The sequence below is a fragment of the Elephas maximus genome, chromosome 16, assembly GCF_024166365.1.
Source record: "Elephas maximus indicus isolate mEleMax1 chromosome 16, mEleMax1 primary haplotype, whole genome shotgun sequence".
NCBI lineage: Eukaryota > Metazoa > Chordata > Mammalia > Proboscidea > Elephantidae > Elephas > Elephas maximus.
The window spans coordinates 77701709-77729454 of record NC_064834.1 but is presented as its reverse complement, the minus strand read 5'-3'; the positions used below and the strand labels follow the sequence as shown (position 1 = coordinate 77729454).

At 48.9% G+C, this 27746-nt stretch overlaps 1 protein-coding gene across 2 annotated transcripts in view; it reads right to left on the bottom strand.

The window, feature by feature from the left end:
* The window catches only part of PTPRE (protein tyrosine phosphatase receptor type E), a 169409-nt gene extending 148829 nt beyond the window's left edge, over window positions 1-20580 (bottom strand). For both annotated transcript variants that reach the window (XM_049854853.1, XM_049854852.1), the window contains exon 1: window positions 20388-20580. Coding sequence is in view for 1 of the 2 variants with exons in the window: in XM_049854852.1 (XP_049710809.1) it covers window positions 20388-20440 (53 nt within the window). In the remaining variant the exon portion in view is untranslated. The remainder of the gene's footprint in view (window positions 1-20387) is intronic.
* Window positions 20581-27746: the final 7166 nt, after the last annotated feature.

The window sequence follows — 27746 nt, the reverse complement described above, 5'->3', positions numbered from 1 at the left end:
ACTCTGTCCTATGGAGTCGCTATGAATCGGGATTGACTTGACGGCAGTGGTTTTTCAGTTTATGCTCCCAGGTGGCGTCCCGTCCAAGTTGCCGCTCTGTATCCTCAGGCAGACAGCATGGTCTGGGCAGACAACCCAGGCCGGACTCCCAGGTCTGTCCCCGCTAGTCATGTGGCCCCGAACAACCTACTTGTCTTTCCTGAGCCTCAGTTTTTCTAACCATAAGATGGGGCAGACATCTGACATACATTAAGCTCGTGACGATCCAGTCACACTAAGTGAAGACCCTGTCCCCTCCTGTCCCCCTCGAGGGCAGCATCCTGCCACACTGAGCATGATTCCCATATTTAAAGGAAGATGGTTTCCAAACAACACAACCCCTGAATATACGAGCCAGGACTTCATCGGGTGTCAGCCCAAGAGCGGCTGTCTGTTCCAACGCTGGAGGGCAAAGTAGCTGAATTAGACTTCCTAAGAAAGGCTCTGCAGGGCTGCAATGTGCCACCTTCCTGCAGGTGTGTGAGAGCCTAGCCCCATGGCAGCCTACTTGCCTGTTTTGTTACCCTGTGGGTTAAAAGAGACTTGAGCTAGGAATCTACCTGTCACACAGGAGGAGCTATGGTTAGCATCTCTTGTCCTCTCTCCTCTCAGTCCTCTGTCTCCTCCCTTCCCCTTCTCCCGCCCTCACACACTGTTTCTTCTCTCTTTCTCTCTCCCTCTCCTCTTCCCTCCCTCCTTCTCTCTCTCCCTCTCCTCTACTCCCCCCTCATTACGACAGCAGCTCTTCCCTGGTCTCCCTGCCCTCCTCCCTACACGTGGCCACTCATACTATCTGTGACACACGGACCCTTTCTCTGGGGTGTAAGGAGCCGAAATTCAAATCTCTCATACTTGCCACACCCACCCGAGCCAGGCCCCTGTGCAGCTCCGCAGCCTCCTCTGAGGAACTCTGTTATCCAGGAAACACGTGAACGCAGCTCTAGGAAACTGAACAAATGTTCTGCTGTAGTTTAAAGCTTGATGGTACATCTCCCAGTGCAGGATCCCACCTGGCTGCCCATCATCCCACCTCCAAGCACTTTCCTGTGGCATGACCTTGACCCTGGTGCTGACTGCCAGCCTCAGGCTCCTGCTCCATTTCTGAGCCCGGTTCTCCAGCTGTGCCGTTGATTCTGAGAACTACCCAGTAGCCTTCCAGCAAGTCCTTTTTCTCACTAAGATAACCAGAGTCAGATACTGTGGCTTGTAGCCAAGAGCTGTCGGGAAAATAAAGAGACGAGGATACTTCACTGTCTTAGTCACCCAGTGCTGCCATAACAGAAATACCACAAGTGGATGGCTTTAACAAAGAGAAACTTATTTCCTCACAGTAAAGTAGGCTAAAGCCCAAATTCAAGGCGTCAGCTCCAGGGGAAGGCTTTCTCTCTCTGTTGGCTCTGGAAGAAGGTCCTTGTCCTCAGTCTTCCCATGGTTGAGGAGCTTCTCAGGCTCAGGGACCCCAGGTCCAAAGGAAGCGCTCCGCTCCTGGTGCTGCTTTCTTGGTGGTATGAGGTCCCCAACTCTCTGCTTGCTTCCCTTTCCTTTTATCTCTTGAGAGATAAAAGGTGATGCAGGCCACATCCCAGGGAAACTCCCTTTACCTTGGATCAGGGAGGTGACGTGAGTGAGGCTGGTGTTACAATCCCACCCTAACCCTCCCAACATAAAACTACAATCACAATATGGAGGACAACCATATAATACTGGGAATCATGGCCTAACCAAGTTGATACACACATTTTTGGGGAGACATAATTCAATCTATGACGCTCACCAATACCTGCTCCTTCAAAGGGCAGATCACTCTTCTCTGCACGAATAAGGCTGATCTGTGTCCCTCAACTACTAACCTAAAGTTGGCAGTTTGAACCCACCCAACAGCACTTCAGAAGAAAGGCCTGGCAATATGCTTCCATAAAGAATTACCAAAACCCATTGCCATCGAGTCAATTCCAACTCCTAGTGACCCTATAGCACAGAGTAGAACCTCCCCAAAGGGTTTCCAGGGCTATAAACCTTATAAAATCAGACTGCCACTCTTTCTCCCAAAGAGCGGCTAGTGGGTCAAAATGTCGACCTTTTGCACCACCAGGGCTCCTTTCCATAAAGATTATAGCCAAGAAGACTGTATGGAGCAGTTCTACTCTACAATACATGCGGTCCCCATGAGTTAGAATCAACTCAGCAGCCATGGGTTTGGTTTGGTTTTTAGAATGACCAATGGGGTATCACAAGGTGACCCTAAGGTGAGGTCCTCAGCGACATTGCTGCTTCGGCCTGGCTTTCTCTTGGGTCAGCTGTCCAGTCATGAGGACATTCAAAAAGCTCTATGGACAGGTCTGTGTGGCAAGGACCTAAGGCCTCCTGCCCACAGCCAGCCTTGGAGGCCGGGTCTCCCAGCCCAGCCAAGCGTGAGGTATGCTCACGTCAGACAAGTGAACACGCCGCTGCTGAGTCGATTCCGACTCATAGCGGCCCTACAGTACAGAGTTGAACTTCCCCACAGGGTTTCAAGGTTGTAATCTTTGTGGAAGCAGACTGCCACATCTTTCTTCCATGGAGTGACTAGTGGTTCGAACTGGCCACCTTTTGGTTAGCAGCCGAGCACTTAACCACTATGCCAGATGGCACAAAATCTGTTCCAGCAAGCCTATTCCAGAGCTCAGACAATGGAGGGATGTGCTAAGATCACACTGTTGCCACAGCTGCCCTCAAGTCAGCCCTGCCCCATGGCAACCCCATGTGCAACGGGATCAGACCACTGTGATCCACAAGGTTTTCGTTGGCTAACTTTTTTGGTAGCAGATCTCAAGGCCTTTCTTTCTAGTCCATCTCCACTGAAACCCGTGCGGCATCATATACAAGCCTCCGCTGACAAATGGACGGTGGTTGTGCTTGAGGGGCACTGGCCGAGAATGGAACCTGGGTCTCCCGCACGGGAGGTGAGAAGCCTACCACTGGATTACCACGTTAGCATCGTTCCCATGCAGGGCCTCTTCCTGGCCTGGGTACGCACGTTTCCAGGCCCCCCTCTCAAGCCCCCTCCAAATGCCTCTGCTTAGACTAGAGATGGGACCAACGTGAGGGTTGCTTGTCTTTCTTCCTCATTGCCACGGCTATTTGCTATCAACCTCAGCTATCGCTACATCAGTGCTGCAGATCTGCTAGATATAGAAGCCACACATTATCGAGAGTTTTCAGGATACGTGCAAGCGCCAGGTTACGTGGGCCCGTGTCAATTTTTCCATGCTCTGGTCATCCAGCGGAAACCCGGTTAACCTACCTGGGTTGTAATCTTCCCATTTTTGATAACTTTGGGTCTTTAGCACGCCAGGGGTTCAGCAAAAGGAGGAAGGGAAAACAGGAACTTCTAGCTGATGGTGAAGTCCTGCTGACAACGGCGTACCTCCTGGTCTTGCCTCTAAAAACCCACTTTCCCTGCCGCCCTAGTGAAAGGAGCTGCCTCTCGACCCTATAATTCATCCCTATTTAAATTGCAAGTGCCTGCTCTAGAGAAGCAGCTTCAGTGCACGTTCTCCTGTGCTGCTTTACCGTGTCCGTGCAGCCAGCTTCCCGAAACAGCTCTTGCCCCAAGCCGTGGTTAACTGTATTTCTCATGCATCTTGACACATCAGTTAAACCTCTGCCCAAACGCACCTTGTACTTGTCATGGATATTTTCCAGCTTACTCCTTCTGCAGGGAAACTCTTCCCCTTCAGCCAGCAGAGACACCATGGCACCATGACTAGTGGCACTAGTTGGATCTGCTCTGATGGCTCAGGGGTTCAGTTCCCACCAACCAGAGATCAGGCAGAGGGGAGTCAGGGTAGGGAACAGGGCCAGACCTTCACAGGATTAACCCGAAACACCAGATTCATTCCCAGATCCTGAGGGAGATCCCTAGGAGTCAAAAATATGCAGTTTCAATACTGCATTAAAGAAAGGTTGTGTATCCAACAGCAGAATATCTTGACAGAATTTTTCTAAAAGCAAAAACCTCTCCGTGGAGCCCTCAAAACTAACCCAAAATGAGTTTCAAGTCAGGAGCCAAAGTGCCCGTGTTCCACCAGCCAGCTCCTCCTGGACCTGCAGCACGCAGCCCCTGTGTAGCTAAGGGTCCTGGGGCTGGGGCAGGTCTCCCCGACAGTCCCCGAGGCGCCCTGCCCACTGAGGTGGTGCCATATCCTCCTGGAGTGGCCCCCGTGAACCTCCTCATGTGACATGGCCGTTGGATAATCACTTGGGCAACAACAAGGGGAAAATACTGGGCATTTCTTGGACTCGCTTTGCTATTACTCATTTCAAAGGAATGGAACGTCCGTAGCACTGACGGGGTAAAGCAGCAACTCGAGGCCCCGGGGCTGGGCAGGGCTGTAAGGGTGGGAAAGGGGCCAGGGCACGAGGTGGCCACAGCTGCTGATGGAGCGACTGCCACCACTACCGGGGCTGGCTGGAGTCAGCGCTTAATCCGCCAAACCCAGAGTCCCTGGAGGCAGGGCCTGCAGAAGTGGGTGCAGCTGGGCTGGGTTTGGGAAAAAGAAGCCTAGAGGTGAAGCCAAGAAGTAGGAAAGCTACCAAGGGCTGGAGGGAGAGAGAGGTAGGAGCAGGGAGGGGAGCAAACGGGTGTGGCTCAGAGAGGAAACAGCCCCCAAGCCTGCTGTGAGTGTGTGCCAGTCTGTGAGTCTGCATGTGCTTGAGTGTGCGTGTGTGTGTGACTACGAGTCTGTGTGTGTGTTTGTGACTGTGCCAGCCTGTGAATCTGTGTGTGTGTATGAGTGTGCGTGAGTCTGTGTGTTCATGAGTGTGTGTGCATGTGAGTGTGTGAATGTGTTTGAGACTGTGTCTGAGTGTGTGTGAGTTTGTGACTGTGTGCCAGTCTGAGTGTTTATGAGTATGCGTGAGTCTCTGTGTTTATGAGTATGTGCGTGTGAGTTTGTGAGTGTGTGAGTGTGTAAATGTGTCTGTGAGTGTGTGTGTGAGTGTGGATGTGAGTGTGAGAGCACAGGCTCACCCAGAGGCAGGCTCCTCGTACCCAAGGAGGCTGCCCACAGCCAATGGGTCACAGTGGCTCTTCCCATGGAGGATTTGGGCCCTAGCTTTTTTTTCTATGTGGTACCATTTGGTGACGGGGTTGTCAAATGCATCTTCCAACCTGCCATTAAACCCATTACATTAAAGAGCCAAGAAATTCTCACCAGCACATCTAATTCTAACCAACATCTCAGAGTATCCACCTGGGGACGCATGACCACGCACTTTGCTGCCTTGCCTGCCGGCCGACAAACAAACTCAGCAGGCCAAACGCTGCTCCAGTTTCCAGGCCCGGCCACTAAAGGCGGCGTTCTGTCTTTACAGAGCTCAGGCACCACTACTGCCCCAGAAGAGAAAAATCCATCGTAAAGTAACAGGATCGAGCCATTGATTTCTGCCCAACACTCCCGATAATAAATCATCGGTTACACAAAAGCATGCTGCCCACGAAACACACACACATACTGCTGCCTTCCAGAAACCTCCTGGAAGCAATTCGCCGGATGGAAACCATGCCCGGGGGAATGCGGAGCCTTACTTAGGCCAGGCAGACACAAGATGGATGCTCAGCATTGGTGCAGTAACTTCTCACCTTCCAGTGAGAAGGTTAGGATTGGTTCCCTTTAAACAGACAAATAGCCGGGGTTCCACCCTGTGAAGCAGGTGTGGGGTCTCCATTTCCAGGAGCTCAGCAACAGATGCTGAATTTCAGACATGGAAGGGAGAAGTAAAAGGTTTTGTCCATGAGGAGCAGCACAGAATAGGGGCCACGCTGGTCTCGGGAAAGGCTGTGTGGTCCCGGGCAAGTCTCAGGAAGGGCTGTGTGGCCCCGGGCAAGTCCCAGGAAGGGCTGTGTGGCCCTGGGCAAGTCTCAGGAAAGGCTGTGTGGCCCCGGGCAATCCTCAGGAAGGGCTGTGTGGCCCTGGGCAAATCTCAGTGTCCTCACTACAGCTGGCCACATGCTCTGACTCTAAATGGATTCCAACTCATGGTGACCCCATGTGTTACAGAGTAGAACTGCTCCACCGGGTTTTCTTGCCTATAATCTTTACAGAAGCAGATAGCCAGGGCTCTCCTCCATAACACTGCTGGGTAGGTTCAAACTGCCAACCTTTAGGTTAGTAGATGCCTACAAACCATTTGACCTACCAGGGATCTTGGTTCTGTTGTTAGGTGCCATCGAGTCGATTCCGACTCATAGAGAGCCTATTTAAAACAGAAAGAAACACTGCTCAGTCCTGCACCATCCTCACAATTGTTGTTATGCTTGAGCCCATTGTTGTAGCCACTGTGTCAATTCATCTCGTTGAGGGTCTCCCTCTTTTTCGCTGACCCTCTACTTTACCATGCATGATGTCCTTCTCCGGGGTGTGATCCCTCCTGATAACATGTCCAAAATATGTGAGATGTATAGCCTTGCCATCCTTGCTTCTAAGAAGCATTCTGGTTGTACCTCTTCCAAGACAGATTTATTCATTATTTTGGCAGTCCATGGTCTATTCTTCACCAACACCACAATTCAAAGGTGTCTTTTGCAGCAGACATCGTTTGACTTCTTGACTGTTGCTTCCATGGGTGTCGATTGTGGATCCAAGTAAAATGAAATTCTTGACAACTTCAACCTTTTCCCTGTTTATCATGACGTTCCATATTGGTCCAGTTGTGAGGTTTTGGTTTTCTTTATGTTGAGGTGTAATTCATACCGAAGGCTGTGGTCTTTGACCTTCATCAGTAAATGCTTCAAGTCCTCTTCACTTTCAGCAAGCAAGGTTGTGTCATCTGCATAACAGAGGCTGTTAATGAGTCTTCCTCCAATCCTGATCCCGTACTTCTTCATATAGTCTAGCTCAGCATACAGATTGAATGGGTATGGTAAAAGGATACAACCCTGATGCACACCTTTCCTGACTTTAAACCACACGGTATCCCCTTGCTCTGTTTGAACAACTGCCTCTTGATCTAGGTACAGGTTCCTTATAAGCACAATGAAGTGTGCTGGAATTCCCATTCTTCACAATGTTATCCATAATTTGTTACTATCCACACAGCTGAATGCCTTTGCATAGCCAATATAGCACAGGTGAACATTTTTCTGGTATTCTCTGCTTTCAGCCAGGGTCCACCTGACATCAGCTATGATATCCCTCGTTCCACAATCTCTTCTGAATCCGGCCTGAATTTCTGGCAGTTCCCTGTCGATACACTGCTGCAGCTGCTTTTGAATGATCTTCAGCAAAATTTTACTTGCATGTGATATTAATGTTACTGCTCAATAGTTTCAGTGTTCTGTTGGATCACCTTTATTTGGAATAGGCATAAATACAGACCTCCTCCTGTCGCTTGGTCAGGTGGCTGTCTTCCAAACGTCTTGGAATAGATGAGTGGGCACTTCCAGTGCTTCATCTGTTTTTTGAAACATCTCAATTGATATTCCATCAATTCCTGGAGCCTTGTTTTTCACCAGTGCCTTCAGTGTAGCTTGGACCTCTTCCTTCAGTACCATCAGTTCCTGATCATGTGCTACCTCCTGAAATGGCTGAACATCAACCAATTCTTTTTGGTACAATGGCTGTATGTATTCTTTCCATCTTCTTTTTATGCTTCCTGTGTCATTCAATATTTTGCCCATAGAATCCTTCAGTATTGCAACTTGAGGCTTGAATTTTTTCTTCAGTTCTTTCAGCTTCAGTAATGCTCAGCATATCCTTCCCTTTTGGTTTTCTAATTCTAGGTCTATGCACATGTCATTATAATACTTTGTCTTCTGGAGCTGGCCTTTGAAATCTTCTGTTCAGCTCTTTTACTTCATCATTTCTTCCATTTGCTTTAGCTACTCGACATTCGAGAGCAAGTTTCAGAGTCTCCTCTGACATCCATTTTAGTCTTTTCTTTCTTTCCTGTCTTTTTAATGACCTTTTGCTTTCTTCGTGTATGGTGTCCTTGATGTCATTCCACGACTCATCTGGTCTTCAGTCATTAGTGTTCAACGAGTCAAATCTGTTCTTGAGATGGTCTCTAAATTCACATGAGATATACACAAGGTCTTTGGCTCTTACGGACTTGTTAGAGTAAAACATATGGAAAAGGTTATTGAGAAAATAAGTAGACACAAGTGAAAGTGTTTTCTTCTTTTGTTTGTTGATCATGCATTGAATGTGTGGTTCTTCAGAATCTGACTTCACTTTCATGGACACATAAATGCAGTTGAAATGACAGCCTGTGTGTCAGTCCTGGGCCCTGCCCTGCACAGAAGAGTACCTGGGTAAAGTTTGACTTCTAAAATTAAGGTGGACAATGAACTTTTGAAGAGCCCTGGTAGTTAAGCTCTTGGCTGCTAACCAAAAAGTTGGCAGTTCGAGCCCAACCAGTGGCTCCCTGGGAGAAAGAACTGGCAATTTGCTCCTCTAAAGATTTACAGCCTAGAAAGCCTTACGGAGCAGTTTTACTCTGTCACGTGGGGTCGCTATGAGTCAGAATTGACTTGACGGTCCCCAACAACAACAACGAATTTTCATGTAATCAGGGTCATCTCGGTCGGTTCTGACCGCTGTGATTTTCAAGGACGTTTTACTGGCCAAGGAGTCATCACGGTCCCTTTCCTCTCCTACTAAAGGAAGAAAGCGGTTGCGTTTTGCTGTCGGGGCTTCTATGCAATTTCTGGAAGAAACCTCCCCTCATTACCTCCAAGAAATTCACAACCACGCTGAACAAGGGTCAGAAGCCCATATAGAGGGCAGACTCCCTGCTGCTGCTTGCTGTAATTGTGAGGCTTCCTCCTGTTCTGCCAGAGAGACAAAGACAAAGACGATGCTACCAGGTTGTCCAACGACAGTTAAGCCACACCTGCGGCTTTGTTTTTGTAAGTAACTAAGATTCTGTTAGCCTCTCTGCAGAAGGTGATTCCCACCCCTTCAATAATTTTCATTGCTTCTAGCAGTTTCTCTGTTTTAAAAGGAAATTTAAAACATGGCTTCGAACTGGTTCATTCCGGTTTGAATCCCTGCTGAGAATTTGCGTTTCTAACAAGTTCCCAGGGGATGCTAATGCTGCTGGTTAAGGAACAGCTCTGAGAACAACTAGTGGAGCAGAGGTTCTCGAAATTTATTATACATAAGAATCACCTGGCAATCTTGTTAAAATGTAGATTCTGATTCAGTATAGCTGGGGTGGAAATGCAAATTCTCAGCAAGGGTTGGAACCGGTTCGAAGCCGTGACTTAAAATATGATGCTCCCAGCTAGACTACAGTCTTGAGATGAGAGCCCAAGTGGCAGACAGCGTGGGCACCTTCCCAGTTTGTACCAGTCAGGGGCCACTGGAGGGTCTTCCCCCAGGCATCTTCTGGTGTCTGCCCTCTGGTCTACCTCTGTTCAACTCTTACAGAAGAACACTCAGATGGGCTAGGACGGCTCCTAGTCCCATATGACCCATGTTAAATTAACTGATAACATCTACCATGGCCCATCCCAGACAAGGTCATGCTCACAGGTATGGGGGTTAGGACTTCAGTGTATCTTTTTTGGAGGACACAAGTCAATCCATAATACCCCCAGTCAACTGCCTGTATCGGACAAGTCCTCTTGGCTCCTCCATCAGGCACTCAAACAGCCCACAACATGGGCTCACCATCCCCCTCCAAACATGTTCATGATCCACAGGCATCCAGCAGCCTTACCAAGAACCGTGGCACCTAGGTTCTCATCCTCATGCTCCTGCCCACATACAAACCTGGCTTGCTGACTCAGTCTCCCCCATGCACCTCCACTCTGGCTCGTTTCGTCCTGCACACAGCACCAGACAGCCCTCACTCAACCACACACCTTCATGGCTCTGTGGTGATGCTCCACCCCTCCGGCAGGTGGGCACACCTGGAATTCAAGTGGGGAGAAGGGCAGTCAGACAAGACCCTCTGGAGACCGTACAGCATCTGTGCGCACGTATGCATTTTTCTACTGAATGGATCCTTCATTTTCCTTAGAACCTCTAAGGGGCCTCTGGTCTCAAAAAGTTTGAACTGCTGTTGTATCAGACAGAGTCCTGGCTCCTCAGTGGCCTGTGGTGCTTGGATGATCCCAACTTCTCCACCCTTCCTGTCCTATCTTCTCTATCCCTGGGCTCCAGCCCCACACAGTAAGCTGCTGCTCCCTAGATGGGACACAGTACTTCTTATGGCTGGGCAAGCACATGGCAGCCCTTGGCCTGGAATGTTCTGGCCCCTGGTGGCTGGAAGAAAACTTATCCTTGAAAACCAAGCCTGCTGTATGGGGTGAAGTCTGTCCAGGCCGTCCTTCCACAGGCCTCCCAGATGCCCTGTCCCTCCTCTGCATTCAGCATTACATTGAGCACTCTCTGGAAGTGGACAGTTCTGCCCACACCCTGGACATAGGATACTCAGAGGGCAGCGTAGTGACTTCCGTAACTTCAGTGACCGCACACAGTAACCAGTGTCCGTCCAGCCAACTCTGACTCGTGGCAACCCCGTGTGCATCACAGTGGAACTGTGCTCCACAGGTTTTCAATGGCTGATCTTTGGAGGTAGATTGTCAGGCCTTTATTCCAAGGTGCCTCTAGATGGACTTGAATCTCTGACCTTTCAATTAGCAGCCAAGCATGTTTACCATTTATACCACCCAAAGACTCTGTGGTACACAGTAGGCACTCAGTAAATATTAAACACGTCTGTTTTCCCTTCTAAATGGTCTGACAGACTCTTTTAAATATCACATGAATTTGATGAAAACCAAGAAATATCCTTTGAAAGAAAACTGTTGGCCAGCTAAGAATAGCTTGGCACAACACAAGGCAAAATCATTCAATTTCTGGTTCTTGCATTTTGATAGAGCATTGAGCCAAAATCAGGACTTTGCTCAGAGGAACTGAAATGGGCAAACCGATAACATCTCCAATAGATTGGTGAACTTCAGCTGATTGGCAATGTTGGCAAAAAGTAATTTATTGAATGGCTTAATAAAGTGCTGCTACCAGCTTTTTTTTTTTTTTTTTTTTTTTTACCAGCTTAGGAAAAAAGGGTGCTGGGCCAACAGCAGCTCTAAATGAAGGGCGGGGTTGCTGTTTCAGAGTTTGTGATATCCAGTACTTAGATGCTCAGGAACCTTCTGAGCAAAAGAAAACCCTTGCTGAAAAGAAGTATGAATCACCAGGAATGATGTTTCTAGAGCCAGTGTGGGCTCTGAGATGACCCGAAATCTGCACTGGAAACGGCCATTTCTTTGTGATGAGCGAACTCCGTAGCAGTGCAACCCAGTGTAAGGGGGTTTTAGTTTTACATATTTAAGAAACTAAACCATTTTATTCTCTTTGGAAGAGCATTTACATGTTTTCTATTCATTAAAGCGAGTGCCCTACGGCAACATTCTGTTAGTCTAGACTGAGTTACCGTAAATCCTTGAAAGGGATAGAAGAACACGAAAATTCTGGCTTTTTATTAATTCATACTCATGTCCTCCCTGCAATTGTGAGAAAGCTTCTGTTTCAGAGACTCAGAATGGGGCTGATCATCAGCTCCATGCCCGGGTATAGCTCTTGTCACTCCTTTGGCTTTCTGAAATGGCCCCAGGGCGCGTCCTGCTCCTTAGCTCCTGCCCACATGTGCCCAGAATAGTCAGGCTGAAAGGGACATTTGCATGCCTCCGTGGATGAAACTATTGGAAGACAAAAAGCCCAGCATCTGGCAGTCTCTCCCCTCCCCTTCTCTCCTCTTTTCTTCCTTCCTCTCTCCCACTTTCTCTTCTGTGTGGAAAGCTATGGGAAAGTGCACTAAAGAGAGGAAAGATTTGACCGGAAACACAGATATCTGTCAGTTTGTAGTACTGTGGTGGTCTGCCTACTGCTGTGACGTGGGAAGCTATTTCAAAATCCAGCAGAGCCACCTGTGGTGGACAGGTTGCAGCAGAGCTTTCAGACTAAGGCAGACTAGGAAGAAAGGCCTGGTGATTTACTTCCATAAATTAGCCAGTGACAATCCTATGGATGGCAACAGAGCATTGTCTGATGCAGTGCTGGAAGGTGAGCCCCCGGTCGGCAGGCACTCAAAATACCCAGCGTCCACAACAATGGACTCAAGCACTTCAATAACTGTCAAGGTGGTACAGGACCAGGCAATGTTCTGTTCTGTTGTCCATGGGGCTGTCATGAGTGGGAGCCAACTCAACAACTACAACAAGGAAATTTTCTGTGCTAAAAACTCGCCTCTTAGCTGTATTCACTGGCAGACTTCTCTGGAATCTAGAAAATGGGCAGAGCGCTGTGTAGGATTTACTTTGTCTCCAGCAGGGAGTCTGGAGGCTGTCCTACTCCCTGAGGCCAACTCATCTTCCCTCAGGGGACACTCTAGCTTAGGGACTGGAACAAGTTGATGAGTACAGAATGGTTAAGAGTTGGGCCAATTCTGGGAACACTGTGAAGCCAGCAAGACTGTCCTCAAAGCTGCTCTAACCCTGTTGTTCCTCGGCACCATGGTTCCCTCACTTCTAGCCCCCAACAGGAAGTTAGCCAGCACAGGGACTCATCGGCCAGCACCCACTGAGGGGATGAGTTCCTTCTCGTAGATACGCTCCTGTCATGCTCTATCTCAAAGAGCAAATAAAAGGCTTTATCCTGTGACAATAATTTCAGGCACACAGACTGGTGGTGGGACACAGGGGCAGGGCAGTGGGGCCCCTGCCAGCATCAAATCCTGTAGTCGGGTGTCCCCCTTGGAGGCCAGCCCTTTTAACTGGAGAAGAAAGGCAGGCCGAGGCTCCCCTGTGAGTTTAACGAGACTCTGCCTAGTTAGGTTCTTCCAGGGCCGACTCAGCTGCGGAGGGCTGGGCGCACAGGGCTGGGCGCAGAGGGCTTGGCTGCGGAGGGCTGGGCACAGAGGGCTTGGCTGCGGAGGGCTGGACACAGAGGGCTGGGCGCACAGGGCTGGGCGCAGAGGGCTTGGCTGCGGAGGGCTGGGCACAGAGGGCTTGGCTGCGGAGGGCTGGGCACACAGGGCTGGGCACACAGGGCTGGGCACAGAGGGCTTGGCTGCGGAGGGCTGGGCACACAGGGCTGGGCACAGAGGGGTGGGTGCAGAGGGCTTGGCTGTGGAGGGCTTGGCTATGAAGGGCTAGGCTTCGGAGGGCTTGGCCGCCCACCCTCCATAGGGCACTCGTGCACTTTCGCAAGGAAGTTGGGCCATGTCCGCAGAAGGCACGTTAAAATGCGCACACAGACCGTCAAAATTCTATTGCAGAGACCCAGCCTGCAAAATGCAAGATCCTTTTGGAGTGAAAGACAAAATGAAAAGACTTGGTACAGAGGCCGTTTAGAATAATACATTGTAATCAAACAGCTACGCAAGAAGAGATTCCAAAATCTTCCTGGAGAAGAAAAATGAAACTAATTTTCTCCCTAGCACAAAAATCAGCGACTAATGTTCAGCAGCTGGAAATGTCCACATAGATTTAAGGATATTAAGAAAAAAAAAAAAAGTTGCCACGGAGTCACTTCCGTCTCATAGCAATCCAATAAGACAGACTAGAACTGCCCAATGGGGTTCCAAGGAGCGGCTGGTGCATTTGAACTGCCCACCTTATGGTCACCAGCCAAGCTCTTAATCACCGAGCCACCAGGGCTCCTTAAGGACATTAGTAACCCAAAACTGCATCTTTATTTCTAGACCAGGAATTAAATGACCTGCCTTGAGGACAGAGCAGACGGGCAGAGAGGAGAAATCAGAACCCAGATAACCTCAGCCTCTTGTCAAGCCCAGCTGCCTTTGGAGCCTGGCATAATAGCAGCACCAACCATGGTTTAGTGACCCCCAGGCCGCTGGCTACATGTCACTGTCCCCACTATGATGACGAGGAATCACCTATGGAGGGGTAAGTCTCTTGTCCTGAGTCCCAGCATCGTGGCGCTCAGTCTGATCCCCTTCTCCCCGATCCAAAGTCTGTGTCCTGGGCCTGGAGCTCTCAGCCTCCCATGGAAAAGCAAAGCCCTGTAGGTTAGATTCTTGGCTGCAGACCTGCTGGTGTTCAGGCAGTGAGGTCACACTGGGGTAGGCCCCTCTGCCCACCCGCTGCCCCCTCTACCTCAGCTGTTTCTGCTCCGGCCTCTCTTTCATCCTCCAAGCTTGCACTGAATGCCCCCTGTGTTCCAGGCACTGCACTGTGTCCTTGGGGGCTCAGGGCCCAGATACTATCATCCCAGGGCTGGCCCTTCTGCCAGCTGTTGCTCAAATTCAGTACTGCCACAGCAGAGACCTGGGGTCCAGGCATGTTTTCATATCAGTTCTTCATTCTCCACCAGTGAACACCAACATCAACGCACTTGCCCAAAGCATCTCAGGTTTTTAGCACCCAACCAAAGACCATCTTTTCTTCAAACTTTTCCCTACCCTCAGTGGAGTCAAAGGCCCCTGGGTGGCACAAATTGTTTGCACTCAGCTTCTAACCAAAGGTTGGCAGTTCAAACAGACCCAGTGGCACCTTGGACAAAAGGCCTGGTGATCTGCTTCCATACATATTACCGCCAAGAAAACCCTACAGAGCAGATAGCTGTACTCTGTAACACATATGGTTGCCAGGAGTTGGATCGACTTGACGGCAATGGCTTTGTTTTTCTTTCTTTATTTATTTCTTTGATGGAGTTTATATTTGTGTCAGGGAAAAAGAAGACTGCCTCGCCCCTTTTTTCTTTTTTGATACGATATACACTAATGAACTCTATTAATTAAACATTCCTGATTGTATTTGAAAGATATTTTAAAATAGAGGTCTTTACAAATATTTTCTTCAATCGCTATTGCATTAGGAATCAACATAAAAGGATATATCTATTTGTTTTTCTGAAACGTTAAAAAAAAAACTCTTATTTCATAAGCGTAATGAACTGCTTTGAAGTTTTTGTAAAGTTGAAAGACTGTCAGGGGCCCTCATTCCTGACTGGGAGCTGGGTGTGGTACGAGTTCAAAGAGGCTGTGAACCACATCAAAACTCCCTGAGTGAAACACCTGGATGGGGCTTACCTTGACGGAGGAAGCTTGGGGACCGGAAACCAGACTGAGAGAAGAAAAGGAGGCTGGCTTGGTAATTCCCAAAGAAGGGATCAGCCAGCCCACATATGAGAAAAGCCCCACGCTGCACACCTACGTCTGCTGGGGATTAGTAAAATTCAGAGAAACCACTATTAGTATGGGTACAGCTGAAATAAAACTCCAGCCATCTAGAATATTCTTCAGCACTCTGCTTTTGGCCAAAAAATGCAAGTGGCAGAATAATGAGAATCTAACCCTCCAAAATAAACTTTTCGTATGGATGGGGTCAGACACAAAAACCCCCGAAGTGGCTGTCTATAAAATTTTTGTACAGCATTTCAGTAGAAATTTATTATTTTTTATAAAAATATCCCTGTAGTTAGTTATAACAACAGAAACATTTTTCTTAAGCCCAGCTTGCATGTATCAATATACCTACAAGGTTAAAACTCTGTGCTAATTTACTTTTTGAGCCTTGTAATTTGCTCAGGTCAGAGCTGTCATTATTACCCAATGACAGTGACGCCTGGAATCACACAGAGGCAAGTGATAACGTTCCGATAGAAAACAACTTATTCACACAGGATTTACATGCTCACTAAGATCACATGTGAAACATAAAGTTACCTATGTTTTGATTTGTCCTGGCACTTTGAAAGGATGGTGGCTCACCAAAGGTATCCATCCATGAATATAGATGTTTCCGACAAGACATTTGACTTTGTTAATTTATTTGTTTGAACTATACTGGTTCTTAATACATGCAATACACAGTGCCAGGTGTTTAAAAAAAAAAAGACACTGCCGTCGAGTTGACTCTGACTCATAGCGACCCCACAGGGTTCCCCCCCCCCGCTCCCCCGCTGCCACATCTTTCTCCCATGGAGCTGCTGGTGCATAGTAGTTGATCCCTTTAACCACTATGTCACCGGGCCCCGGATTAGAGGAAAGATAACCACAGTTTACCAAGCACCAGCCATGTGCCTTGTACTTTATATGTATCAGCTGTAACCCTCCTAAGGAACGTGTAAAATTGAGATTATTCCCATTCTAGAGAAAAGAACACTGACTGAGGCCTCGGTTTCTAATTGTTTAGCCAAAGTGACGCTAAAGCCAGGATTTGAATCCATATCTGAACCCCGAATCCAGGCTCCCTGAGATACACTGTCCGCTGTAAAAGCACTGACCACCTGGCAGAGGAGATAAACTATTCGAACAAGTGAACTGGGAGCTAAGATAAGAGTCCAGGAAGTGCTTTAGGACAGTCATAAACAACATTCTGAGGGAAACAGAAATAGAGGAGCCAGGTGGGCTGTGTGGATACTAAGGCACTTGAGGTGGGCCTTGAAGGTTGGGCCCTGGTGGCACAGTGGTTAAGACCTTGGATGCTAACCAAAAGGTCAGTAGTTCGAATCCACCAGCTGCTGCTTGCATACCCTGTGAGGCAGTTCTACTCCACCCCGTAGGGTTGCTATGAGTTGGAACTGCCTTTACAGCAACATGTTTGGTTTGTTTGAAGGCTGGGCAGGATTCAGGAAGGTGGAAACAAAAGGAAGGGAATCCTGAGACAGGGACTGAGCAGGCTCCATGTCCAAGGACCCAGAAGGCAGCAGAGCATCTTCCCAGAGGACCACGCCGTTGGTTCCCTAGGACGTAACACACTAAAAGACTTGAGATGACCTTGGATACATGGTTATTTTCCTAGTGACAATCACATCTTAAGAAGGCCGGCCGGCCTTTATCCAAATGGATACAGTGCATTTCTGTTTTGACAGTACAACCTCTGTTTCATCTCAGACATTACAAATGAAAAAGATGTCTCAGATAAGGGAGGGAGGGCAGCTTCTACCACACTCCCTCAGCTCCACACAGCCATGGCCTCATGGGAGCGTGTTCCGGGTTTCCACGACTCAGCTCAGACAGTCTTTTCAGCAAGTGTCCTTGGCATCTCCAGAAGTGGTAACACAGCCGCAAGACGGCCTTCTCATCTGGGCCTAATTTGGGTTCAATCTACATCAACAGAAATGTGTGTCTGCCCACCCACCAGAGGCGTCACTGAGGGCAAGCGGACCACATCAGGTACCACTATCAAGAGGAGGTAACGCCAAAATGCCTGTCTATAAAAACATCCCTGTAGTTTAGCGATAACAACAAAAACATTTTTCATAAGCCCAGCTTACAGGTATCAATATACCTACAAGGCTGAAACTCTGTGCTAATTTACTTTTTGAACCTTCTCACGCCCTTGGGTCAGAGCTGTCATCACCCAATGGGGATGACGCTTCAGATCACGTGGTTCCGTCTGTCCGGCTACAGGCACGCACTGTGGTTTTTGCTGCTGCCCGTGTTTCCCAGTCGCTGATTTTGTCAAATTTTCCGGTGTTTTAGCTACGATATTGTGGTAATTAGTATTTGTGAACCTATATCAATAACTTAATTTTGAGAATGAAGTAGTAATTAAAGGAAAAGAAGGAGTGATACATGGGATTTACGAGTAACATTAAAAAAAAACAAAAACGTTACCCAGGATTCTGTACGGTCTGGTACCGAGGCGTTCATAGGGCGGGGTGGCACCATGAGTTACTGCACTGGGTGACGCCAGGCCTAGTGACACCACTGCCACCAACCACAACTGACGGTCACTAAAAGCACATGGGGGTTCACACACAGCAAGAGACATGCTCCTAAACGGTTTCACTTTGCCACCAGCTCATCCCTCCAACAGTCACCTTTAAGAGTCTACAGTAAGGCACTTTGCTCAGGGCTGAGGATATGGCATTGCCTCAGGGGAACCTCAGTCCAGCTTATCTTTCTGCAGCAGGTGGAGGCTGGCGTAACTCAGCGGATAAAGACAACACTGGGAAATACTGGGTTGAGAGGGAGAGATCATAAGCTTGATTTTGGACCTGTGGAGTTAGGGGGCATTGGAGCCATCCCAGGAGAAACGTCAAGGGCCGCTGAGCGTGAGAACCCGCAGGGGAGGGAACTGTAATAAAGGGTGGTGTCCTAGACTGGGAAGACGGTGGTGGAGACGGAGCGAAGTGCGCCGCCTGAGGGACAGTCCGGGGAAAGGCAAGTTTTGGTGACTTGAATTCACATTTCAGCTTCATTACCAACCAGCTTCCCATCGCTGTGCAGGCTTCACCGTCCCCTTTAACACCCCAGGCTCATCCAGGCACCTCCACCATCGCCCATGGCAGCCCTCTCAGGGTGAATAATTTGCACACACGACATCCCTGGGGGGAGGTCACTCCTTAGGATGCAAAGCTGCGGGAACTCCTCCAGGCTTCGGTTGGGGTGCTGACCCAGGGAACAGCTCTCTCTGGGCCAGGTATCCCCCCCAAAAAGAGAGGAGTGGCCTTGGTGTGTGGTTTGTGGGCTCAGTATATTTCTTTAAATTCACTTTGCGTCTGCACAGGAGTTCCAGAAGCCGCCACAAAGTGACAGTAACTCCCCCATCGACTTCCCACAACTAATGTGGCTGGGAGTGATGGGGGTGGGGGGAGTGGGGGGTTCTGTCTTCAAATCTAAAACCATCTGAATTAATCCAAAGAGACAAATCTAGCTCATGCTAACACATTTTCTGGGGGGGGGGGTGGTGCTGAGCCACAGGTATCACTAACACAAAGGAACAAAGACTTCGACCTGCAGGCCCATCAGCCACCGGGCTGTTTCATGGCACCCCTTACCTCTTAGGCCTGTTTCTGGTCACCACCTGACTTTTCAAAAGCCCAGAATCTTTGCTCAGAAAGCCCACACCTCAGCCTGATTTGCCCACAGAGCTCAGCGCCAGGAAGGCTGAGTGACCGTGGTGGCCAGCAGCCTGCCTCAGACACCTGCATCCCACTATTTCAGGCCTCCTTTGACTTAATCCTGGTGGCCTAGTGGTTAAGAGCTACGGCTGCTAACCAAAAGATCGGCAGTTCGAATCCAACAGGTGCTCCTACTCTGTCTTGTAGGGTTGCTATGAGTTGGAATCGACTTGACCGCAACGGGTTTGGTCTTTTGACTTAATGCGAAGTCCCTGGGTAGTGCAAATGGTTATCCCACTTGCTGGTAACTGAAAGGTTGGCGGTTCAAGTCCACCCAGAGGCACCTTGGAAGAAAGCCATGGCAATCTACTTCCAAAAAATCAGCTGTTGAAAACCCTATGGAGCACAATTCTACTCTGACGCACATGGGGTTGCCATGAACCAGAATCGAGGGGAGGGCAAGTGGTTGGTTTTGGCTTAATGCATCATTCTGGGGCATTGTATTTAAATGAGAATGGGTCTTTATTTTGCTGAAAAAAACCTTGACTGGCCTTTATTTCATGTTGTACTTGGGACAGGAAGACCTCCCACACCAAGGTCAAGGTGTGCCTGAGGTCAAGAGCAGCTGAAGGGACATGAATTCGGTGATTTGTAAAAAGTATTCCCATTCCGGGCTGGTTTTCACTCAGCTCAACCACCTTCCATCTGACACACCAGCTTAGCGCTCTCTTCTCTTTCCCTTGAGTTTCCTGGACCGAACTCTGCAGAGTGGTCGGCGGTAACTGAAAACAAATCAATATCCTAATTTTGCCAGCAATATTTCTTCACCTTTCTAGAAACGCTTGCCGTGCCTGGAAGGAATTTAGGTCAGGTCCAGCACAGTCTCCGCCGGGCTTGGCTCAGGCTCACCGTCTTGTGGTCACGGGCCTTTCCCAGATGGTCCCAGGGAGCGCGCGGAAATGGCACCGCACTGGCCTCTGTCCCCGGGTGCACTGACAGGCCAACCTCCATCACCGCACACCCTGGCGGGTCAGAGGGGCCTCCCCCCTTCGCGGTCTCCCGCCGCACCCAGCCCCGCTCTGCTCCCCTCCAGGAGTTGGTGCAACTCAGAGCACTTTCTCCAAAGGCTCCTGTCCCCTCCCCTGTCGCGCGGAGCCCCTCACGCCGCGGGCACCCCCTCGGCCTCGCCGCTTTCGCACACTCCGGCCTCTAGCCCCCTCGCCCTGTCGCCGCCTGCAGACCCACGCACTGCCCCCTGTTTATGGAGAGGAGCGCGAGGGCCGCCCCTGCAGGCGCGAAGTTGGGCTGGGGCTGCTGGCAGGGGCGCGCCGCGCGGGTGGCCAGGATCGCGGTCCCCCGCCGCTGACACCGGGCGCGCCGGGCCGGCAGGGACCGCGCTCCGGCTCCGGCGCCCGCGCGGCCTCCCTCCCTTTGCCGCTGCCTCGGCGGCGGCCACGGCCTGCTCCGGCTGCCCGGCGCGCACGGCCACCCGGGGGGCGCACGCCCCAGGAGGCCACCCGCCCGCGCCCCGCGCCGGCTCACCTCGGGGGCACCGGTCCAGTCGCGCTGATCGCGCCGCCTCTGCGGCTCCGCATCTCCCGGCGCTCGCCGCCCTCCCGGCGCCGCTGTCCCCGCCGGAGGAGAGGGTCGTGGGGACGCGCGCAGGCAGCGGGTCCCGGCGCCGCCAGCCCGCAGCCGAGCGGAAATCTGTCCGGCCGGGTCGCCGCCTCGGCTCGCTGGGCTCGGCGGCGGGGGCGGGCCCGGTGCGGGAGGAGCGGGGCGCCGCCTGGTGCCCGGCGCGGGGAGCGCACCCGGGGCCTCCGCACCTGGCCGTCGCCCGCCGGCAGGGACGCCCTGAGGCCCGGAAGGACCCAGCCACTGGGAGGTTTACCCCAGTGTGGGGGCCCCTTCCGGGAAGACCCCGGCCCGGTCCCCACTGCCAGGACATGGGGGCGCGTAGAAGGTGTCAAGGTGTTGACAGGTGCTCAGACAAGGGGAAAAAGGCAAGGCCCTTCCCACCCAGCCTTGGTGAGGAACAGGAAGCAGCGTGGCTGGGGACAAGCTCTGGGCCAGTTCTGCTTGAGACAGCTATAAAATCTCTAGTCCATGGGGACTTCTTTCCAGGTGATCTTATGTTAACTATTTAGGAGGTTTCAGAGAAAAGGAAATTCCATCGGGAGGTCACAAAAGATGCCTATGACATGTGTTGTCATCTTGGTTCTGAAAACATGAGCAGGCACAAAGCACTCTGAGACCCAGGGGAGACCTTAGAGCCCAACCTTCTTCCTTCCAGCCCTATCCAAACACTTGCCCTGGGGGTGTGTGGAGCCTGAGGCCTTAAACAACCAGGAGATGGGGTTAGGAGTTCCTGGGTGGTGGAGGTTGGAGGTTGGAGTACATCAGAGGTGCCTCAGAAGAAAGGCCTGGCAATCTACTTCCAAAAGGTCACAGCCATTGAAGACCCTATGAAGCACAGTTCTACTTTGACTCACATAGGGTGGCCGTGAGTCATTCGGCTGGATGCAACTGACTGGTTGTAGGTTGGTTGGTTGTATGGGGCTAACTATCAAAGACACAGCTCCCCAGAACTCTCCTCTGAGCTCAGCACCTCCTGGTTGTCTCACCTTCTGCTGATACTCATGGTCTCCCATCTCCCCTGCTTCTGCCTCTGCCCCTATCCCCACCTCCAGTCTGTCTCCAAGTCCACCGCCCGTCTAGCTCCAAAATGTGCCTTGAATGCATCCCATTCTCTCTGTCTCCTCTGCCTAGATCTCTCTGAGAACTGTGATGGTCCTCTCTTTCAGACATACTCTGTCCCAGCTACCCACCCTTCACACGGTTGGGGCAAGAGGGGGAGGGAGGTTTACAAACATAAACCAGGTCCTGCAAGGCCCTCTGAAAAACCCCCGCTCTGAATAAACCCCAAAGCCCCGGCCTGGGCCTACAAGCATCTGCTGACTTCCCAGCTGTCCCTTCGCCCCCACTCAGAGTGCTCCAGCCACAGGGCCTGCTCTCGGCTTCTGGGCCACGGTCTTTCCCACCTGGGCCCTTCATACTAGCAGCTCCCTCTCCCGAGGCTCTTCTCCCCTCAAGGAGGCCTTCCCTCAACCTGGCCCCCATACTGATCCAAGCCCACACCCCCGTTTGTGATTATTTGTGTCTTTATTCACTTGTTTGGTTTCTGTCATCCACCCATTCCAGGGCTGTAAACTCCAGGAAGGTGCTGGCTGTGCTTGTCCCTGTCACCTCTCCAGCCTGAGCTCCCGATACAACACCTGAGAGCCAGGTGATACTATGTCAAAGCTTTAAACCAAAAACATCCCCTGAAGTCTTCTTTAAACCAAATAACCAAAAGCAAACCCGTTGCCATGGATTCAATTTCAACTCTCAGCGACCCTATGGGACAGAGTAAAACTGCTCCACAGGGTTTGTAAGCAGCAGCTGGTAGAGTCAACGGCCAACTTTTGGTTAGCAGCCGAGCTCTTAATCACTGCGCCACCAGGGCTCCAAACGAAACAATAGTTTAGCTTAGTAAAGAATGTCTGCCTTGAGCATTGTGCTGTTTTAAGAACTATCTATATGGGATCAAACTAACAAGAGCGACTTGAAAGATGAGATATGAAGCTTAGAGGGTAGTGAGTTTATGATAACGGGGTGGGGGAGAGGAACAACTGGGAAAAGGAGGGTGAGAAATGATTGTGCAACCCGAAAAATGTCATCAATGTCACTGAATTGTACGTGTAGAAACTGTTGAATGGGTGAATGCTCTTCTGTGTGTACTCTCGACAACAACAACAACAACAAAGCGTGTGGGCTGAGAGAGCGGAGGAGGTCTGTGTGCCCCAGCTGGCAGGGCAGGCATTTGTGCCCCTGAGCCCAAAGGGGCGGTGGCTCTCTTTTGAGTGTGCCCTTAAGGAACAGCCGAGGTTGGGGTGGGGCCAGGTAGCCCAGTGACATCACCAGCTCTGGGTTTTCCCCACGGTTGTGGCCTGCAGAGCCAGCCCTGTTTACACAAAGGCAGTAATTTCTCAGCTCTGATGAGCTCAGTTTGGATTGTTAAGGCTGCCAGGCTGTAAGGCGAGGTGGGAGTGGCCTTCCTCAGACCTGTGCCAGTGGGAAGCCAACAGCCCTGGTGACAAGAGAAGGCAGATGGCTCTTCCATCCCAGTAATCTTCCTCTTTGTCAGACCCTAAATATTCTTCTAGGAATTTAACAATATCCCTTGACTTCTTCTAAAGTCTGAAGACATTCATCATTGTCACATTGAAAGGTGTTTTCACAGGCATCTCGTGCCGGGGTTGTGCTGATTGCTGATACAGAACACCCTTTATGCTTCTCAACCGTCTTCATTCCCCCTGCCCCTCCTGCCCATCAGAACCAACCCCCCAAATGCTAGTCCTGTTCTGGGCTCCCAGGACTTCCACGAGTCTCTTACTATCCAGAGCAACTAGCCAGTGTTTTGGGCCCTGTGTGTATAGTATACAGGCATTTCACACATATGGAAGTGTGTTTGAGTATAGACTTCTTGGTCATAAGACACAGATTTTTTTAACTAGATAAACAATGCTTGGAGTACACGCATGCACACGTGTGTATGTGTGTGTAGCTCATTTGGAGGCAAGTCCTCACGTATATAACCATGAGAGCAGACGTCCTTCTCACCTGCAGTGGCAAGTGCCGTTGATGAGCTCTCTTCTAATATGATTAACAAAAATTGGTTCAAACCGTTAAATAAACTGGTATCTAGAAATTTCAGTTGGTACCATTGGCAGGCCCAGCGCCGAAGCAATCAGCAGCCCTCACGAGCTTCAGGTCGTTTTGTTACTCTTGGAACACCCTCCTTTCCCTCACCCCAGCATCACAGAGCCTCGCAGAAAGCCTTACCCTTTGGCAAAAGTCTATTTTTACCACAACTTTGAGAAGTTATAAGACCACTGATAGATTCCTGACGTAAGGACATGACATTTTTTTTTTCTTATCATGAAATCAGGGTCCATAATCCACAGAACATTATCATTTGTGGAGTGACTTATTATCCTTGGAGTTTTCACCCCGTGTATGTTTTCGACTTTCTCTAGGAATCGAGGGAAAAGTTGGTCACGGGATAAGTATGATGCAGCATTGGGATTCTAAGAAATCTCCCTTGGGGACGAGGATATAGGCTGCTGTTTCTTATCAGTTATTAAAACAGGGTAGAAATTTAGTTTTAAATGTTTCATTTCCTGAGGCACTGAACTGCTCAGAAACGCTTTTATGAATAAAAGCCATTACCTCTTTAATGGAAAATTATGATCATCTTAAGGCAATCTTTCTATTAAAATTATCCCATATAAACTACATATATTTTATAATAAAAGCACAAATGTACATGAATTAATTTAAAATAGTAACAAATCCCATTATAAATGCTAGAGCTTCGTGTGCTGTAAGGTATGTATTTGTTTGTGATTATTATTTTTTAAGTCACTGATATTTAATAACATTTCTGATAAACGGAAGAAACCAGCAGCCCCAAATTTCAAAAAAAAAGAAAAGAGAGAGAGAGAGAGAGAGAGAGCAGTCCCAGTGCATTCTGGGAAAGTGCAAGACCGCTTTCCTTCTCTGTAGGAGCCCATCCAGCTCTGACGGCACAGCGCCATCCAGCTCTGACGGCACAGCGTCATCCAGCTCTGACGGCACAGTGGTTAAGAGCTGTGGCTGCTACCCAGAAGGTTGGCAGTTTGAATCCACCATCTGCTCCTTGGAAAACCTACAGGGCAGTTCAACTCTGTCCTATAGGGTCGCTATGAGTTGGAATCGACTTGATGGCAGTGGGCAATGGGTTTTGTCAGCTCGTCCAGTGTTTTCCCATAGCAGTGGTGTGTGTGGAAGGATGTCAGGAGAGGGTTGGAGGCAGTAAAGGATAGCTGCTTTTTATTTCATTTGCTTGTTTATTTTCACGTATATTAGAAAAAAGTAATTAGCACCTCATTTGTGATTTTGTTACAACGAGGTTAATGTAGGTAGTGTCGTGTTACATTCACTTATTTAAGTTTATAAAAAGCTGATTTAGAGAAAATCATGAAGGAAATAATACTCAAGATGGTAACCGCATGTGGCAAACGTTGCAACAGTGGAACCTGAATGACTGAATGGTAGGAAACTCTGAGCTAGAGCCACCTCCCAGCCACTAGGCACTGGTGCTGACCTTTGTCCTAGCTTTGGATCTTGCTCTCCTCCTATCTGTGATCTTCACATTCCAGTCTGTTCTTCACTTGGGTGGCTTCTTCACCACGGACTCTGATAGCAATATTCATTTGTCCCATACCCAGTCCTGGTCTACCCTAGCCCATCCCTCATGCAGCTCTTGCGCCTGGACTGTCTCACGCCTCTTACTAATAACAGAGGGCAAGACAGTCTCCATTGTAATGTCTTGTGAGCTTGCTCAGCCTGATTGGAAAAGGCTCTTGACTTCAGAGAGACCCTGATCAGCAGAGCTGATTGAAGGAAGATCATGGACTTGGCCTTCTCCAAACTCAAAATGAATCAAAACTAATTCCTCCTCAACTCTTGTTCTGTGGGTGTATAACTACATTAGTCCCATATAGATGCCATGAGATTTCTGGGCTAGAGGCATGTGATTTTTTGCTGTGAACTTAAGGCTGAGAGAATACAATTCTGGACAAGAGTGAAAGTCCATGAACTAAGGAGCAGAGCCAAGGGGAGCACAATCAAGAGATGGAGAGAGAACAAGACAAAGTCCTTGAGGCGCCACATCAAGTTATGCAAAGGGAAGGATTACCCACTAAACAAAACGTATGGGCTTACTTGTACTTAATTACTAACCTGTAGAGCACAGTTTCGCCTGGTTTTCACCACATCTTTGAAATTGTTTACTTGTTAAATTGTTCCATGTGAAATTGTTCATTACAAATTAGTAAGTGAACACAACGAAGCCTGTGCATACCTTGCTTACTGGTTAATCTACCGCAGGTAATGCATGAGGCTCCCTTTAACCCAAATTTATGTGAATTTAGCCCAATTTTAGTTAGGTGTTTTGTCATTCTTTCCTTCTTGTATGCACTCAGGAAAAATAATGACTCCAGTCAAATACAAAAGCTTGGAGAAGATAAGACAAAGTAATCCCAGATATGGTGAGAAGGATGTAGGGGGAATTCACCCACACAGTATTAGAGTAAACCAAAGGTCAGATAGAACTGTCTATTCAAGGATAAGCAAGAAAAAAAGAAATGATATGAGAACTATGCCAACATATAGCAAAAGGAAAGGAAGACATGAATGGAAGCAGTTTCCCCTGCATGTGTTATGCTATATAAGAACTTACAATACACCCACTGTCCTTAAGTCAATTCTGGCTCGTGGTGAACCCATAGGACAAAGTAGAACTGCCCTATAGGGTTTTCAATGTTGTAAATCCTTATGGAAGCAGACTGCTGCATCTTTCTCCTGTGGAGTGGCTGATAAGTTTGAACCACTGACCTGTTGGTTAGCAGCCAAGCTCCTAACCACTGTACCACCAGGGCTCCTCTAGAACTTACAATAAGAAGGGATTAATTCTGAGATAATAAAACAACCAAGAGGAGATGAACAGAAGGACTCCAGAGGGACGGAAGCAAATTGGGACTCCAAACCACACAATTTCATATTTAATATGTAAGTTAGAAGAAGACATGGATAAAAGAATGAATTATCATCATGAAGGAAAGGCAAAGTGAATGCAGAGGAAAAAGATAAAGAGACCAAAGCTATTAGAAAGAAGATGGTGGATCAAAGATAACCCGACACAAGAATAATGGGCGACCTTGAAGTTCAAATTTCAACATGAGGAACACTCAATTCAGAAATATGACACAGAAAACATTCTCTGGAATGAACTGTGTACATGGTTTGAAAAGACAATCCAAATGAAAAAGAGAAAAAAAATGATACAGAACAATCTAAACCAAAACATAGCCAGGTTTAAGTGTATGCAGTTCACAAATAAAGACCCTTGAACAGTGTCATCAGATTAGGTAAGTCACGTGTGGAGGGCTGGCCACACTGACTGTCAAAAGACAATAAAGAAATGTATACAAAATGCTGAGGAAGAGAGAATGTGGCAACCATGTTGTCATTCAAGGAAAAAAAGGAGACTTTCTCTGCTGGTGGTGATGGAGTAAGTAACTGGGATCAGACTTACCCTCCAGTTTGGGGGGGAAAAAAAAAAACTGAGCAAAACAGAAAAAATATATATATAAAGGAATGGTTTCCAGACACTTGAAATCAGACAGTACAGGGCTATAATGCCTGAGAGACTCTAGTTAGGTTAAGACTCACAACTACCCCAAAGAGTTTCCAAAGAGGGAGGTTCCAGGTCACCGTGCAAAAGGGAGAACCAAAAAGACTCTCATGGTTTTATGGAGTTCAAGAGAAAGAGATCAGAGTCTGGGGAGGTCAAAGTGGCCAGAAACAGAGTACTAGAGAGAAGAGAATTGCACCCATTTTTCTAAAGGGCGACTGAGCAATGCATAGCAACAGCTTCCGTAAAAATTCACGTACTTTGACTCACCTCCAGTAATCTAAGGAAGGAAATAACTGGAGTTATGGACCAAGGTGTATGATAAGGACGTCACGCACTGTTCTTTTTCAATAACAACTTAAAAATCAAAACATAAAGGTCCTCAATAGTGGAGTATCTGTGCGTGTATCTTCAGTCATTCATTCAACACATATTTGCTGAGTGACTTCTCCGTGACAGCCTCTTTGACACACCCTGGGAACCCAATGGTGAGCAACCAAATGAGTCTCGTTGCTTCAGTGGGAAAGGCAGTCAACTACTCCCACAAATAAACTAGGTGCTAGGGTCTTTTTGTGGTTGGGTAGCCAAGAAAAGTACAGGATGTTAATACACAGAGATAGTAT